We start from the raw sequence: 17,417 nt of genomic DNA, 5'->3' as shown, positions 1-17,417 counted from the left end.
AGTGTACGACGACCACAGAGTGTGCGACGACCACAGAGTGTGTGACGACCACAGAGTGTACGACGACGTGAGTGAGTCTGACGTCGCCACAGCTTCAGCTCCAAATGAAGCTCATGGAGCAGGTGCAGCGACGATTTAGAGCGGAGTTCTATGTTTGGAATTCCAACAAGTATCATAGTAATGAAAGAGCCAATCAGGAGTGAGATTGTTGAAGGTCACGCCCCTTCTCGTCCACACCGCTGGTTTATCAGGGAGCGACAACGCTGTCAATCAAACCTGCTGCTAACGCTAACAGGAGCGACCACAATAATGAAATACACACTCTGCTCACTCTCTGTTCACTCTGCCACTCTCTGTTCACTCTCACGCTCTGTTCACTCTCACTCTGTGTTCACTCTTCTCACTCTGTGTTCACTCTGCTCACTCTGTGCTCTCTCAGCTCACTCTCAGCTCACTCTCTCACTCTCAGCTCACTCTCTCACTCTCTGTTCACTCTGCTCACTCTGTGTTCACTCTCTGTTCACTCTCTCACTCTCTGCTCACTCTCTCACTCTGTGTTCACTCTCTCACTCTGTGCTCACTCTCTCACTCTCTGTTCACTCTCTCACTCTCTGTTCACTCTCTCACTCTCTGCTCACTCTCTCACTCCTCAGAATAGTCTCCAGTTCCATTTTCCGTCTGTTCCTGATTAAGTTCATATCAAATATTCATGTGACAGTGTCTTTCTGGCTCATGTCTGATATTTTCAGTCGACGGTAGAGATGATGTATTTGTCAAACCTCACGGAGCTTCGGCTCGGCCAAAGTTCCACTCGTAGCGGCTGTGGGCGGGGCCAGGGTAAACGCTCCTTGTGTTTGTGTGGACCGTGAGCGGCGACACCTTCAGCAGCAGAACACACTGATGTGAATGTGTGAGTGTTTAGTATCGACTTAAAGTTTTCACAAATATCACATGATCTGCTCCGTCCTGACGTAAACAGAACGCGTCTGTACGACTTTTGTGTTTTTACATTTCACAGACGAGCGACACAAACGTCTCCAGAGGAAGAGACGGAGGAGAAAGTCAAGTGGAAATGATTTAAAAAAAGAAACAAAACAAAATCATCAAATATAGAGAATAACAACGTCCTGATGAGACGGGCCTCTCTCTCCTCCACTCTGTCTCGCTCTGTGCTCTCTCTCTTCCCCTCTCTCTGTCATTCTGTCTCTCCTCCCCCCTCTCATCTCTCTCTCTCTCCTCGTGCAGACTCACACACTCCTCCCTCTCTTTCTCTCCCTCTCTTTCTCTCTCTCTTCGTGCAGACTCACACACTCCTCCCTCTCTTTCTCTCCCTCTCTTTCTCTCTCTCCTCGTGCAGACTCACACACTCCCTCTCTCTTTACCTTCAGGTGACCCACATGTGCCTCTGCAGGTTTATTTGTGCAAACATGTCTGTCACTGTCCTTCTTTCTCTCTCTGTCATTCTTTCCCTCTTCCCCTCTTTCTCTCTCTCTGTTGTTCTTTCTCTCTGTTCTCTCAGTGTTTTCTCTGACCATCGTGTGTTTGTGTTCATTCGCACACACACGTCTGTCACTCTTTTTCTTTCTGTCCTTCTTCCTCTCTTATCTCTCTCTCTTCCTCTCTCGTCTTTCCCTCTTCTTCTCCCTGTCGTTCTTTCCCTCAGTGACTCTTCCAGCAGGTGACCGTTGTGCGTTTGTGTTCGTTTTTGCGTCTCTTTGTCGTTCCAAGTGTCTCAGCTGGAGCCACGTTGTGTTGACGCTAAAATGTCGTCGTACATTTTCACGTAAAGGTGGATGTCGTGTTGTCCGGGTCCCGGCCTGTGAAAGGGCACGCCGGGGCCCGCGGTAAACGCACACTCAGCCTTTTTCTTACACAACACCGTCACCATGGCAACAGACCACAAATTTATGCCGTCTGCTGCACACCGCTAGCACCGCTCCGCTAACTGCACCGCGCTGCAAAACCCCGGAGCAAAAAGAGGCACAGCTACGTCAGTATTTTTAACCCAAGAACAGATTCAGGGAAGAGTCGAGCAACAAGTTACAGAACTGACAGAAAAGAAGAGCTTCACACGTCAAACCCACAGCAACGATTCAGCAACGATTCAGCAACGATTCAGCAACGATTCAGCAACGATTCAGGAACGATTCAGGAACGATTCAGGAACGATTCAGCCTGTAACTCAACAACGCTAACCTGCTAGCGCCGCGTTTTCTCCCCAACAAAACCCACAATGTCGATGAAACGTTCCTACGGTCGCTCCAAAAAGGTCGAGGAAGACGCTAAACCATCGCAGAAAAAGTTGGACTTGGAAGGTAGAAGCTCCGCGGCTGTAGGGGGCGACATCACGGAATAAATGAATCTTCAAGGAGGAAAATAACGTGGTTTTCTTCTATAAAACTGCACTTATTTTTAAAAATTGACGAAGGTTTGAACTTTGAGAGAGTTTAAACGAGAGAGAAATGTGAGAAAATGTTAACGCCTGTGTGAGAAAAGTGTATAAAGTGTGTGGTGAGGGGTTTTACAGACAAAAACAGAGAGAATAATGTAAAAAATAAAGGTTTTTACTATTGCGGGTTATTTTTAAAATGAATGATAAACGAGGGACCAGTGTAATTCTCAGTAATAACTTAAGAACAAATTATTATCAAGTCTTTAAAGTAGTTTTACTTTAGTTTTAGTAGTTTTTTTTGTTTATTTATTTATTTATTTATTTTTATTTATTTTATTATTTATTTATTTTTATTTTTTTTTTTGGGGGGGGGGGGGTTTGTTTTTGTTTTTTTGTTTTGTTTTTTTGTTGTATTTGGGGTTTTTTTGTTTTTTTATTTGTCTTTTTTTGTTTTTTTTTTTCCTTTTTTTTTTCTTTTTTTTTTTTGTTTTTTAGTTTTTTTTTGTACCACCCAATAACATGTTTCTTCAGTGCAGACATTTATTAAACTTTGCATCTACAGCAGAACTATAAAAAAAAAACAGTGAGAATGAAAAAACTCCAGGTCTAAATTTCTTTCCGTGGCCGTTTTCTCGTCTCGGGGCAGATTCTCCGACAAAGCCCCGCCCTCCTCTCGTCTGAACGCCGCACAAACGACACACTTTCCCTCCACATTCTTCCGCGCAGTCGTACCGTATGTTCCACGACTTTTTCCGTGGTTTTGAGTCTGACGTGTGTGAGAAACAGCTCCAGAAACACTCATCAAAACACAACGTGGAACTCTGCCTTTTCTCACTCGCAGACGCACAAACCGAAGGAAACGCACAAACCCAACGAAACGCCATCTTTACCCAGAGCGTCGTGTGGAGAATGGGCCTTGTTTACATAAATAAACAGAGCCGTTATAATTAAAAGTCCTGACCCTGAAATGAGCAGAAAGAACGAGACGGATCTGAGTCACGGGGTAAAGTCGTTGTGTTGTTTTTGTTTATTTTGGTGTTTTCATAAAGAGCCTGATTCTTTTGGTTTTCTCTTAAACTTGCAGTGTTAAGGAGGTGGATATAAAAGCGTCTTGAATGGACCAAACTGACTCAAATAATGTGAAATGTGTGAAATGTGCAACTATGAGAAGTGTGCAGTGTTTATTTTGACCCCTGTGTGACCCCAGCCCTCGGGACGACAGATGAAAATGACCCTTTGGCTCTAACCCTGTCTGTTCATCAACATGCACTAAATAAACAAATAAATAAATAAAAATACAACAAAAAGAACATCTAAAGCACATGTGTCAAACTCAAGGCCCGTGGGCCAAACTCAGCCCGCCACATCATTTTATGTGGCCGCGACAAAGTAAATGAAAAGGTGTGACTGTTTTAAAATGTCAGTTTATCAGGAGATTCACAGTTAAACAGACTTTTTTTCACGTCTATGCAAATCCGTATGGAATATTTGAAACTTGAATAAGTAATAAATATAGAAATAGATTAAAACTTAAGACATTTATCTTACAGTTACGTCTGGACATTTGAGAGCGACCATTTTGTTGACGTGGCCCTCGGTGAAAATGAGTTTGACGTCCCTGATCTAAAGGACGTTTGGCGACGGGACAGGAGTGAATTTAACTGATGTTCAACAAAGTCCAAACTAAAGTCCAGGTCAATGTCCACACGATTTAACATTTTATACAGACTCAAAATGTCCCTGGACACAGCTGTGGACAGGACCGGGCTCACACCTTTAAGACCAAAACTACCCCCCCTACTGGACAAAAATACTTCATGTACTGTCAGACGTTTAACTGCAGTTCAGTCCTGACTCTGTCCTCGCTCCGTTTGCTCCACAGTTTGTGCAAATTATCAGAATGAACGAAAATTATCTGTTAAATTTGTCACATTATTGGCCAGAAAAGTTATTTTATTGAACTGGAAACAAAAAAACAACAAAAAAAACCCTAAAATTTACATTAATCTACTGTATGACATAATGAAACATGTCCAACTAGAAAAAAAAAATAAAAAAAATAAGAAATTAGACGAAAACTGGACACTTTTCACTTGAGTTGTCTTGTGTTTCTGGAGTATTTATTTGTTTATTTATTTTTTATTTAATTATTATTTCTTATTTTATTACACGTCGTCTTCTTTATCTAATTATTTTATACATTAATTTCATTCTATATTTTTGCTTTACCCATTAAAAACTTCAATAAAAATAAAAAAAAAAACTACAAAAACACGCATTTTAACGATATGCATTTGCTCCGCCCCCTTCTGTATTAAATATTATTGATTTATACAATTTTACGAACCATAACGAACATTAATAAGCGCGTCCGTGAACTTAAAATCTGTGAAAATCCGTGAAAACGTTGCCGGAACGAAGACGTTTGTCTGCGCATCCAAGCCGCGGCTTGGATGCGCAGACAAACGTCTTCGCTCCGACAACTTTCCGCTTTAGTTTCGTTAAAATACTCAACCTTAAAGCGAAATTCGTCACGTGAAAACTAAAAAAATCTGCTCAAAAAACTGTGAATCACGACCTAAAACACCTACTCCCCGACTATTTCCCCCGTCGGCCGCTCGTCGTCGGGATAAACACGCCGCGGTTCCACTCACTTAACGCCAGCTTTTCCAGGTCAATCACACACAGTTCATTTCCTTTACCCCCGAATCAAAAAAAATAAATCCCCGCTGAGCATCAAACGCCTTTTATCCTGTATTTATGTTGCTGCAATCTCGACAGAACCTTTCAACCGCGGCGTTAACAGGTCTCCAGTGCCACGGGGGGGAAAGCGGCGCCGATACTAACGCAGCCGAGGTAACGCCAGGACACACAACCGGCGTTTTCTTATTTTCGCCTCAAGATAATTATAGTTTTCGGACCGAATTGTGGAGACTTGGCACTCAGACGGATGAAATCGCCGCCGCGCAGGGGGATGGATGTCCTTATCTGAGGCGCCGGCGTGCGTCACTGTTATTTCATTAAAACGAGCCGGGCAGATTCTGCATGTTTTAAGTGCAAAACCGTCCCCGGCGTCGCCAAAATTATAACGTTCGGTGGATGCGACGATGCAATTAGGCGGACGTTTCAGCGCAGGAGTTTGTTCGCGCTGACAGACGAGTATAAATCATTTTACGGAGAGACGCTTTACGGGATTGGAGAGTTTCCGAGACGTTTCGCTCGTAGGATTAAGCGTGCGGTTGTGTTGTTGTTGTTGTTGTTGTTGTTGTTGTGTCGTACCTCGGCGGCGGGGATGCCTTCAGGGGGACGGCACTGCAGAAGGACTTCCTGTTCGAGGGACACTTCTTTACCCAGAGGCTCCTGGTCGAAGGTTTTTCTTAAATCTGCAGAAAAAAGACGCACAGAGACGAGGTCAGTGAGGGCGACAGGTTTATCTGTTTCACAAAATGAGACGAACAGACGAGTCACATGTTTAGAAAAGACGTTTAAAAATAAAAGAAATGTTTAAAGTCCTGATGTAAAGTCCTGTGCAGGTCAAGGCTCTGGGATTTAAACGACTTTTAAAAATGGAAAATGAGGAGGAACGGAAGAAAAACGATGATTTGGGGAGAAACAGGAAAACTGGGGGGAAACGGGGAGAAACGGGGAGAAACTGGGGGGAAACGGGGGGAAACGGGGAGAAACTGGGGGGAAACGGGGAGAAAAGGGGTGAAACTGGGGGAAATGGGGAGAAATGGGGGAGAAACTGCAGAGAAACAGGCAGAAACGGGGAGAAACTGGAAGAAACTGGGGGAAATGGGGAGAAACGGGGGAGAAACTGGAGGGAAACGGAAAAAACTGGGGGGAAACGGGGAGAAACTGGGAGAAACTGGAGGGAAACAGGGAGAAACGGGGAGAAAAGGGGTGAAACTGGAGGGAAACGGAAAAAACTGGGGAGAAACAGGAGAAACTGGGAGAAACAGGGAGACACTGGGGGAGAAACGGGGGAAGCGTGGGGGAGTGCAGGGGCAGACTGCTGAAACTGAGGGAGAAACTGGCAGAGAAACAACAATTTGTCGCTGCAAAAACACCATATATCCAATAAATTACGACGTATAAATAAAGATGATTTTGTTTTTTTCTTTCGTTAAACCAACTCGTCTCAGTCGGCGTCAATCAAACCACAAAATATGAGCCAAAAAAAAGTGTCTCCTCCACAGATAAAAGTTCTAACGACAAATGTAATGACTTATTATCAGCACAATACATCTGTGCGGAGCCACGGACCAGAAAAATCTCACTTCTATTTATGGAGCGACTCGTCTCCACGTTCAGCAAAGTGACAAATTGAAGGAGAAGATGGAGGCGATAGGACGAGGGACGACTCTGAGACCGGCGGGAAAAAAACAGACTTCTGTGGAGACGGACGAGACGGGACGACCGAAACCACGACAAAATACAACATCGGCGTCACGTCACTCTGCGTCACGACCGCCACGGGGGAAATAACTGAGGTCAACGATTATGTCACGAGGATTATTAACGTTTCTGACAATTTTATGACTCAGTTTCGTGTTTAAACAGCTGGTAAAGTCGCGTATTTTGTTTTAAGTGAAAAAAAATCCACTTTAACAGAGAAAATTCTAAACGAGCAGGGCCGTCCATTCAAATTTGGGGGGCCCGGGTCAATAAATGTCACATGGGCCCCCTCTAATACAAACTAATGGAAAGAGGCTACAATTCTGGGCCCCCTATCGACTCTAATGTGAATAAATATTTTTTTCCTGCACATTCTGGTGATAAAACAGTTTTATTCTGCGCTTTTCTACTTTAATCTTAATTTTATGATGATTATTTGTGATTATTTACATTTCAATTTATTGTTTTGTGATTTTAATGTCGTTTTTTTTCTGTAAAACACTTTGAATTACCTTGTGTACGAATAAACTTTAATTGTTTATTGACAGTAAACACCCGTCTTAATTCCTCCCACACACAGGGGGCAGTGTTGTCTTATTGTTCCACATAAAACAAACAACTTTATATAATATTTTAGCGCTGAAACTTTTCCCAAATTCTCCAAAAAGTAAACGGGATTTCCACTTTAACTTTCTTATCTGAGAGAGTGAAGTACAGATGAACGAGGACGTGAGCCGTGAGGGGGCGCAGGACTCGAGGAGGCGCAGAAGGCAAGCAGGAGGCGCCACAGCTTAAAGTGAGAGACAGAAGGAAATGAGCAGAGAAAGAGTCAACGGGGTCAGAAAAGATAAAGTTGGTTTGCTTCAGGAGTCAAAACAAGAATAATAATAATAATAATAAATAAATAAATAATAATAATGATGATAATAATAATAAAAATAAATAAATAATAATAATAATAATAAAAATAAATAAATAATAATAATGATAATAATAAAATCATAATAATAATAATAAAAATAAATAAATACATAAATAATAATAATAATAAATAAAAAAAATAATAATGATAATAATACTACTACTAATAATAATAAATAAAAATTAATAATAATAAATAAATAAAAATAATAATAATAAATAAATAAAGAACAATAATATCGTTAATCATGATTTAAAAAAGGTTCGACAATAATCATTTTATATAATCGTGATAATCGCCAAAACAAAAATAATCGCAGTTATATCAGCAGAATGTGCAGAAAAAAAAAATTTAAAAATCACCTTAGAGTCAACAGGGGGCCCCAGAATTGGAGCCTCTTCCTATTCATTTCTATTAGAGGGGGGCCCATGTCAGTTTTATTGTCCCGGGGCCTCCAAATCTCAGTGAACGGCCCTGCTCGTCCATAATATTCTCTGTTAAAGTGTCATTTTTTTCACTTATCACAAAGTACAAGACGATTCCAGGTGTTTAAACATGGAATTTATTCATAATATTTAAATTATATTGATTCACGTCCATAATTACAGAGTTTTAATCATTTATCGCAATTTTTTAGGCCAAATTTCAGTATTCAAAGCCTAATCTTTTCCCAAATCAGACGTTTCAGCTCGTTTTTGTAGGCGCCATTTTGAGGACCAACACCGATTGTTATTCCAGTGATTCTCTCTGAAACACATGAATGTACAGAATGTTTACGAGGAGGAAAACACATTAAAAAAAACAAACTTTCCCCTGGATAATGGGCAAAAACAAGTCGAACAAAACGGAAGAGTCAAGCTGGAAAAATGTTTTTAGTTTGTGCGACGCAAAAGCAAACGTCTGGGAAAAGCGCACGCCGTCAGGAAACGGACCCGGAGCTGTATGTGGCGTTATTATTGTGATATGAATCATAGCGGAGTGAAACGGGGTTGAAACGGGGAGATAAGTGCAGACTGTTTGCTTCCTGCCTATTCATTTTCCAATAACACTATGAGCTCGTTTCTCTTTCACCGCAGGAATCCAACGCCAACTTCAGTAACGCAATTTGATGAAACGATAGCTCCTGTAGACGAGTGATCTGCCTCCGTTTCTCTATCGTTTCAGCCGAATGAAACCGTGTGATTAAAGCGAAGAACGACAGAACACGGAGCGTCGCGGAAACTTTTAAAATTCACGCTAAAGACGTTAAATTACAGGCCGAGCTTCAGTTTTTACGTCTAATCGTTTTGTTTTTGTGGTAAATTGTTCACGTTTTCTGTCCGACTTTAATATTATTCTTATTCGTTTTGGTTTGAAAAGACGAGGCCGGAAAACGTCGGTACAAACGGTTAATGCGCCGACGGAAAAACGCATTTGAAATTTCAATTTGCGCCGCACAAAAGAGACATTACCTCGACGCACAGAAACACGTTTAAACCAGCTGCTTTACCCTGTGGCTGAAACGAGATTACACTGAAACATGCGACGAGGACGAGGCGCCACGAGTTTGTGCGTTTATGATCAGGGAAAAGAGCGAAGAGGGAAACAAGAAAAACAAGGGGGGAAACGGGGGGAGAAACGGGAGGAAACTGCGGAAACAGGAGGAGGAACAGTGGGAGAAACGGGGAGAAAGTGAGGGGAAACGGCGAGAAACAGAGGGGGAAATGGGGAGAAACTGGAGGAAACTGCGGGAAAAGGAGGAGAAACGGGGAGAAACAGGTGGAGGAACAGAAGTAGAAACGGGGAGAAAGTGAAGGGAAACAGGGTGAGAAACAGAGGGAGAAACAGGGAGACATGGGGGGAGAAACTGGAGGAAACAGGAGAAATGGGGGGAAACGGGGGAGAAACAGCGGGAGAAACGGAGAGAAATTGGTGGAAACTGCGGGAAAAGGAGGAGAAACGGGGAGAAAGTGAGGGGAAACAGGGAGAGGAACTGTGGGAAACAGGCAGAAACTAGGGGAGAAACAGTGGGAGAAACATGGAGAAACTGGGGGAAACGGGAAGGAGGAGGAACAGTGGGAGAAATGGGGAGAAAGTGAGGGGAAACAGGGCAAGAAACAAGAGGGAGAAATGGGGGGAGAAACTGGAGGAAACGGGAGAAACGGGGAAAGAGGGGGAGAAACTGGGGGAGAAACAGACCATGAAACGGGGAGAAAGTGAGGGGAAACAGGGAGAAAATGGGGGAGAAACTTGGAGAAACGAGGAGAAAGTGAGGGGAAACAGAGAAACAGGGCAAAACGGGGAGAAAGAGCCAGAGAAACTGGGGGAAACAGGAACAAACAGCGGGAGAAATAGGAGAAACTGGGGGAGAAACAAACAGAGAAAGAGACGGAGAAACGCTGAGAATGTGAGGGGGAAACAGGAGGAGAAACTGGAGGAAACAGCGAGAAAATGAGGGAGAAACGGGGGGAGGAATGTGAGAAACGGGGGGACTCCACACGTTTATTCCACCGTCTAATACATTATAATAAAAGTGAGGGACGGGGGTGAATTGGAAACAACGGTCTGGTACAAAATTAAACGTCCGGACGCCTGGAGGGGGCGCTGTCCCAGACCTGAGACACGTTTCTACACAAAAGGAACAACATCAAAAAGAACCAAGGCGTCATTTTTTTAAAGATTCATTGCGGTTTGTCTGTGAGATACAATGTAGAGGTGGGCCCCGCTTCAAATTGCCTGAGAAAAGATAAAAGAAACGGGAGTGTGAGTGTGACAGGTGAGATGGAGGATAAGGCCCACCCTCCACCGAGCGCCTCCACCCAGCACCTCCACCGAGCGCCGACGCCACACGCTCCGTGATTTATGCAACAGACACAACCAATAAATGTAATTCTGTTTCTCTGCATGGCAGCGCTCGGGGGGGAAACGGGGGAGAAACGGGAAACAGGAGAAACACGGGAGAAGACAGGGGGAAAAGGGGGAGAAATAGGGAAGAAACAGGAAATGGGGTGAGAAATGGGGGGAACGGAGGAGAAATGAGGGAAGACGGGGGAAAGGGGGAGAAATAGGGAAGAAATAGGGAAGAAACAGGAAACAGGGGGAGAAACAGTCGAAGAAACGGGGGGAAAAGGGGAGAAACGGGGAGAGACAGGGGAGAAAGAGGGAGAGAAATGGGGAAGAAACAGGAAATGGGGTGAGAAAGGGGGAAGCGGGGGAGAAATGAGGGAAACGGAAGAGAAATGAGGGAAGATGGGGGGAAAGAGGAAGGGAAACATTATAGAAACAGGAAACAAAAACAAACAAAAAATTGGGAAATGGGGGAGAAACAGTCAAAGAAACGGGGGAGCAGGGGGAAAAGGGTAGAAACGGGGAGAAATGGGAAGAGACAGGGGGAACATTGAAAGAAGAGGGGAGGGTCGGAGAAACAGGGAAGAAACAAGGGGGAAAAGAACGAAGAAACAGAAAACGAGGTGAAAAAGCTAAAGGAATGAAGTAGTGAGAGAAATAAGGAGGCAGGGGGAAAAAAAGGAGAAATGAGGAGAAAGAGGAAGAGAAACAGGGAAAAAGAGAGGACACATGGGAGAAAGAAGGTGAGAAATGGGTGAGAAACAGGAAACGGCAGGAGAAAGGAGGGAACGGGAGAAACGGGGAGAAACATAATGAACAACGTTTAATTAAAGGTGTAATATGTAACTTGTCATATCAGTCTTCACAGAGACAAACAGACGATGACACGAGGCCAAGTTTCCGCCTTAGCAACGCTGTCAATCAAACCTGTTGCTAACGCTAACAGGAGCGACGTCGGGGAAAGAAGGACCTGATTTGTCTGTTATTAATGTTCAGATCTTGATTTACAGACACAATAGTGAAATAAAAACCCCAGGATCATGTAGAGGGTTAATACGAACATTTAAGACCAGAATGAGTCTGGAGCAGCAGAGACAGAGAGAGGACAGAGGGGGCGCTGTTTATCAAAAAAACAAAAAAATAAACTTAAAAAAAAAATAAAGAAAAAAAATAAAAAAAATAATCAAAAACAAAAACTCAAAATAACTAAAATAAAAAAATAAACCAAAAATAACAAGCTCAAAATAAAAATAAAAAAATAAAATATGAAATAAAAAAAATATATAAAAAAGAACCCTAGAATAAAAATAACTGAAAAACCCTAAAAAAAATAAAAAACCCTCAAAATAACTAAATAAATAACTAAAAAAAAAAAAAAAAAAAATGAACCCCAGGATAAAAATTACTGAAAAACCCTAAAAGAAAAAACAAAAAAAACAAAACAAAAAAACCCCCAAAACACTCAAAATAACTAAAAATAAAATAAAATAAATTATAAAAAAAAAAAAAAACATAAAAAAAAAAACAACAACAACAAAAAACAAATTAAAAAAAAGAACCCCAGGATCATGTAGAGCAGGTTAATACGAACATTTAAGCCCAAAATGACGAGCCTGAAGTCGCACATGATCACGTCCGGTTTGTAACGTGATGCTAGCAGGTTAGCTCTGTCCGTTTACATAAACATCCATGTTCCCAGTGTAATTCCATCGTTCGTCTGCACTTTCCCTTAACACCAAGTCCATTTCCAGAGGTCAGATCCTCATTATTAGTTAAAAAAGCTTTGAAAAAGTTTGAGTTTCTTTTTTCTGTCTGATTTTCTGTAATAAATGTGACTTTTTTCTCAGTATTAGCCAGACCACATGTTCCCTCACACTGACCTGAAACCGTTAAACACAGAAACTCGACTGGACTTAATGCTTCTACCACCATTAGCTCCACGACCTTTTTCCAAATCGTGCACATTATAGCTCCGTAAAAACGTGAAACTGTTAATTGTCAGGTTTAATAAGAGTTTAAATATGTTGACACAGGAGCATTGATCTGGTCCGACGCCTCCGTGACGTTTCAGACGCAGGAGTGACTTTTAAAAGCCTTAACTGCCGTCCTCGAACCGGGTCTGGATTAGAAGCCGGTGGAGAGTCTTGGGCGTCATTTCAACTGTTAAAGTGGTGTAATTTGCCGTGACATGAAGCCAAACAGATCCACTTAAGGTAATGCTTTTCAGATGTGTGTTTTTACGGCGAGGTGCTGCACGTCCCACAAGAATGTCGACTCAGCTGCTCCTCACCCGCAGCCTCTCCCCGCAACGCTCAGGTTTACGACGAGGGAGGCACCGGAGACACCCCCGAAAAACAGACAAATTATACCCACACCCACCGACGTCGTGCGGCTACCGGGCTCCAGCGCCGCGCCGAAGCGAACGTGGAGTAAAATAACACACGGTGACGGCGGTTAAATTAGTAATAATGAAAATGGTTTGTGTGTGAGAGAAATGCGTCTGGAAACAAGCAGCTCGTTTAACAAAATGATAAATACAGCCTCCCTCCACTTTATATGAACGCTTTAATTAGCCCGAAACCAGCGATAAACCAGAGGCTGTATATATAAATGTATATATAAATGCACAGAGCTAACCTGCTAGCGCCGCGTCCAAACAGGAAGTGAAAACTGTGTCCTCTCTCTGGACCTGCGTCTGTCAGACTCGTCATTTTGGTCTTAAATGTTCATATTAACCCTCTACATGATCCTAGGGTTCTTCTTCTTTCTTTTTTTTTTTTTACTTCTATCTTTTTAAATATTTTTTATAATTTATTTTATTTATTTTTTGAGTTATTTTGAGGTTTTTTTTGTTTGCTTTTTATTTTGAAGGTTTTATCAGTTATTTTTATCCTGGGGTTCTTTTTTTCATTTTTATAGTTTTTTTTATTATTTATTATTAATTTATTTTATTTTTTTGTTATTTTGATTTTTTTTTTGAGGGTTTTAAAGTTATTTTTATTTTTTTTTTGTTATTTTGAGCTTGTTTTTTAGTTTATTTTCTTTATTTTAGTTATTTTGAGTTTTTGTTTTTAGTTATTTTGAGTTGTGTTTTTTTCTTTCTTTCTTTTCTTTAAGTTTGTTTTTTGTTTTTTTGATAAACACTGTCCCCTCTCTCTGTACCTGGACCATCGACCACAGTTCGCGGCGTTGAGCTAAACTCCATCAGACTTTGCGCGACGAGAGCGAGCGAGCAGAGCGTCCACGAAGGAGACGACGGAATCATAAATAAATCACAAATAATAAATCATAACGTTTGTGATCCACGTTCTAAACCTGCGGCTGGTTCAGGACAGTCGGACGTCGCTCGCACGCTCGTTTATGTCGTACCATGTGACCGCTCTGACCAATCAGAGCTTGAGTTTAGCTAACGCGGACATAGAGCGTAGCCAAAGCTAACGATTAGAGTTTTTTAAGACAACAGACGGATTTTGAGCTGAGGAAAAGTTTAGGATGTGAAAATAGGTAAAAATCGCCACAAAATTCGACCTTTGTGAAAGTCGTAGCTGCTCTGTCAGTCGAACACGAGCAGTTTGTGATTAAATTTTTTTTTTTCTCGCTGTAGTACCCATGAGTGTCCACTAGTCCAACTCGAGACAGCTCTACGCAGCCAGTTATTTAAATAGATCCATGGCGTGAAGGAGCGTTACTTTGATACGCGCCGTCGAAATTCCAAATACGAAACTCCGGATTAGCCGCTATAACCGCGCTAGCCTCGATTAGCTTCATTTGACTGAAGCCGAACGCTGCGGGCGACGTCAAACTCAAACAAATTCACTCCAGCTTCTCCAAATCGCACACTTCGTCCTGTGCAACATGCGGTAAACCCGTGTCCTCCTTTGGTCGACATCGCCCACGACCCGGAGGCAGAACTATCCCTGATTTAGTTCCGTCTCCGTTGGCTCTTTTATCGTTTTACGTTATTGTGGCGCGTTATTGAAATGGAAACAGATCAAAAACCAATCTAATCAGACGCTTTCCCACCATTTTGCCCTTTTTTATCTTTTTTTTTACGCAATTTCAACTTGCAGCGACTCCCCAGCAGCGCCCGGACTCAGCGCCTCGTCTGACTTTATGTATTTGTATAATGGGAGGAGACGAAAACAAGCTACTATTAGCCTAACGCGATCAGGTCTGGTCTGACAAGAATCCTGCCCGGAGAGAAGGGGAAGCGAACCCACAGAGGAGCTGATCTGTTCGGCAGCGGCGGCGGCGGAGGCTAATGGGAGGAGGAAAAGGGTCCGCGGTGGTTTGAGGGAGAGGTTAGCGCCGGCGGTCTGCTCATCATGGGTGATTAGAGGAGGCGGAGCAGCGGGAGAGCGCTCAGTGGGAGGCTGAGAGGCAACACTCCAATTCGCCGGGCTCATGCTAGCACAGGAGAGCTAATGAGAGCCGCTACGTTTGGAGGTGAGATCAGGAATACAGATGTACACAGAGAGAGTACGGTGTGAGCGCGGAGAGGCGGAGGAGCGGCGGAGGAGCGGCGGAGGAGCGGCGGAGGAGAGGCGTGAACTAGCGAAAAAAAAAAACATGGTTACACTGGGAGTTAAAGGCGAGTGTATGTGTGATCTCTTAGTCGTCCAGGTTCGAGTCATAGTAAGAGAAGAAAATCAACTCTGTCAACTGGATAAAAAGTTTGAGACGTAGCTAACCTGCTAACCGCCGCGTTCCAAACAGGAAGTGATCATGTGCGCGCTTCCGGCTCCATCCTATTCACTTTCTGACTCGTCATTTTGGTCTTAAATGTTCCTATTAACCCGCTCTACATGATCCTGGGGTTCATTTTTTTTGTTGTTATTTTGTATTTTATTTTTATTTTTTTATTATTATTATTTTAATATTTTATTTATTTTTGAGTTTTTTTGAGTTTATTTTATTTTTTATTTTTTATTTTGAGGGTTTTTCAATTATTTTTATCCTGGGGTTCATTTCTTTTATTTTTTTGTCATTTTATTTTTATATATTTTTTTAATTTTATAATTTATTTTATTTTATTTTTTTAGTTATTTTGAGTTGTTTTTGTTTTTTTTAAGGGTTTTTAAGTTATTTTTATTTATTTTTTGTTATTTTGAGCTTGTTGTTTTTTAGTTTATTTTCTTTATCGTAGTTATTTTGAGTTGTGTTTTTTCTTTTTTTTAAGTTTATTTTTTTTTCGTATTAACCCTCTACATGATCCTGGGGTTTTTATTTCACTTTTTTGTTCGTAAACTCAAGATATGAACATTAATAACGGACAAATCAGGCGCGTCTTTCCCGAGGTCGCTCCTGTTAGCGTTAGCAACAGGTTTGATTGACAGCGTTGCTAAGGCGGAAACGTGGCCTTGTGTCATCACCTGTTTGTCTCCGTGAAGACTGAGACAAAGTGACATCATCTGCACAGAGAAAAGTTACAAATTGCATCTTTAATTAAACTTTTTCATTATGTTTCTCTCCTGTTTCTCCGTCAGACGAATCAGGCGACTTCCCGTTAGCGTTAGCAACACGTTCAATCGACAGCGTTCCCTGCTAAACCAGCGGGAAGGGGCGTTACCTCCAACAGCCTCGCTCCTGATTGGCTCTTCGGTTGCTATGACACTCACAGTCAGAATCCCAAATATGAAACTCGCCTCTAAATTAGCGGCTATAACTGCTAGCCTCGACGAGCTAGGAGGCGCTAATGACATTAACGCTAACGCACCTGTTGTTAACCGTTAGCGCCGACCGTGTGCTCCTCGTGGGCGTCGACAGAACTGAATTTTCCCTCTTTTATCATCGTCGTGTGGGCGCTGTATAACTTTCCTGGAGGAATAACTTCGCCTGAAAGCTCCGCACTACGGCATTAAACGTATAGACTTCGACGGACACGAGTAGCGGGAGTCACCGGTCAGATCCGCGGAGTAACTTAGCTCCGTAAAACGCGTGTAATCTCAGCGTTTTGGTCGATTCTGAGGCGACGGCGGTCCGCACTTTCTCTAAACTTCTTTCCTGCGCGTTTGCAAACACGTTTTAAATCAGCGGGGCACATTACGCGTCGGAAAACTTGTGTGGATCTCGTCAAACATGACATTTTTAAAAAAAGAAGAGGAGCTAGACTGATCTCTCAGCAGTTCCTCGGGAGATATTTTGACAACGTTGTGTACACCGGAGTTACGTAACGCGCGTTGTGTTTCCTTGATGTCAGAGCTAAACCTCCGCCATCTCCTGCTCCTTCCTTCATCAGCTCCTCTGGGGGTTCATTACATCGCACAGTGTGATTGGCAGCTCCTTTGGGTGGAGAGGGAGGTGTTAAAATGAGACCAAACTTTAGAGGAAACTGAAGATTTCTTTTTGTTGTTGTTGTTGTAACTTGGAACTGGAGAACAAACGGGGACCACCTACAGGAAGGAAAAAAGCGGGAACGTCGGCATAAACACGCTGCTCGTCCTCTCGACTCGTACTGTACGCGCGGAGAAAGTGGGATTTTTTTTTTTTTTTTTACCAATTCCAGTTCAAACGACACTCAAATCCCGTGTTATTCAAAGCGTCTACGATCTCCTCGATGTGTAAATACGTCCGATTTAGTTTTGGACACGTGAGAGCGCAGGACAGTTACAGGAGGGAGGCGAGGAGGAGTCGGCTGGGGGAGAGGGGGGTACGGCTCACTCACAAGCGATGCGGACGTGGGCTTTGCGGCTTTTGGTCGTTCCGGCGGAGCTCCACGCCACGCACTGACACCAGAAGTCCTCCGGGCCGAACAGCTCCTCCACCTGCTGCCGGGTGATCTCGATGCTCGCCTCTCGGACGACCAAACCTGAAAAACACCAACGAGAAACGATTTTTTTTAGAATGTGTTCAGACAAATTTACATAAACGTTGGATCGC

The 17,417-nt window shown here is 42.7% G+C and overlaps 1 protein-coding gene across 2 annotated transcripts in view; it reads right to left on the bottom strand.

The window, feature by feature from the left end:
- Positions 1-17,417, bottom strand: part of unc5cb (unc-5 netrin receptor Cb) — a 193,725-nt gene that overhangs the window by 46,523 nt on the left and 129,785 nt on the right. For both annotated transcript variants that reach the window (XM_055231815.1, XM_055231816.1), the window contains exons 3-4: positions 17,203-17,346; positions 5,672-5,775 (exon numbers count right to left, since the gene is read on the bottom strand). In XM_055231815.1, the coding sequence (XP_055087790.1) occupies positions 5,672-5,775; positions 17,203-17,346 (248 nt within the window). The remainder of the gene's footprint in view (positions 1-5,671; positions 5,776-17,202; positions 17,347-17,417) is intronic.

This window comes from Periophthalmus magnuspinnatus, chromosome 23 (assembly GCF_009829125.3).
Source record: "Periophthalmus magnuspinnatus isolate fPerMag1 chromosome 23, fPerMag1.2.pri, whole genome shotgun sequence".
NCBI classification, from domain to species: domain Eukaryota; kingdom Metazoa; phylum Chordata; class Actinopteri; order Gobiiformes; family Gobiidae; genus Periophthalmus; species Periophthalmus magnuspinnatus.
This window is presented reverse-complemented; position numbering and strand designations above follow the sequence as displayed.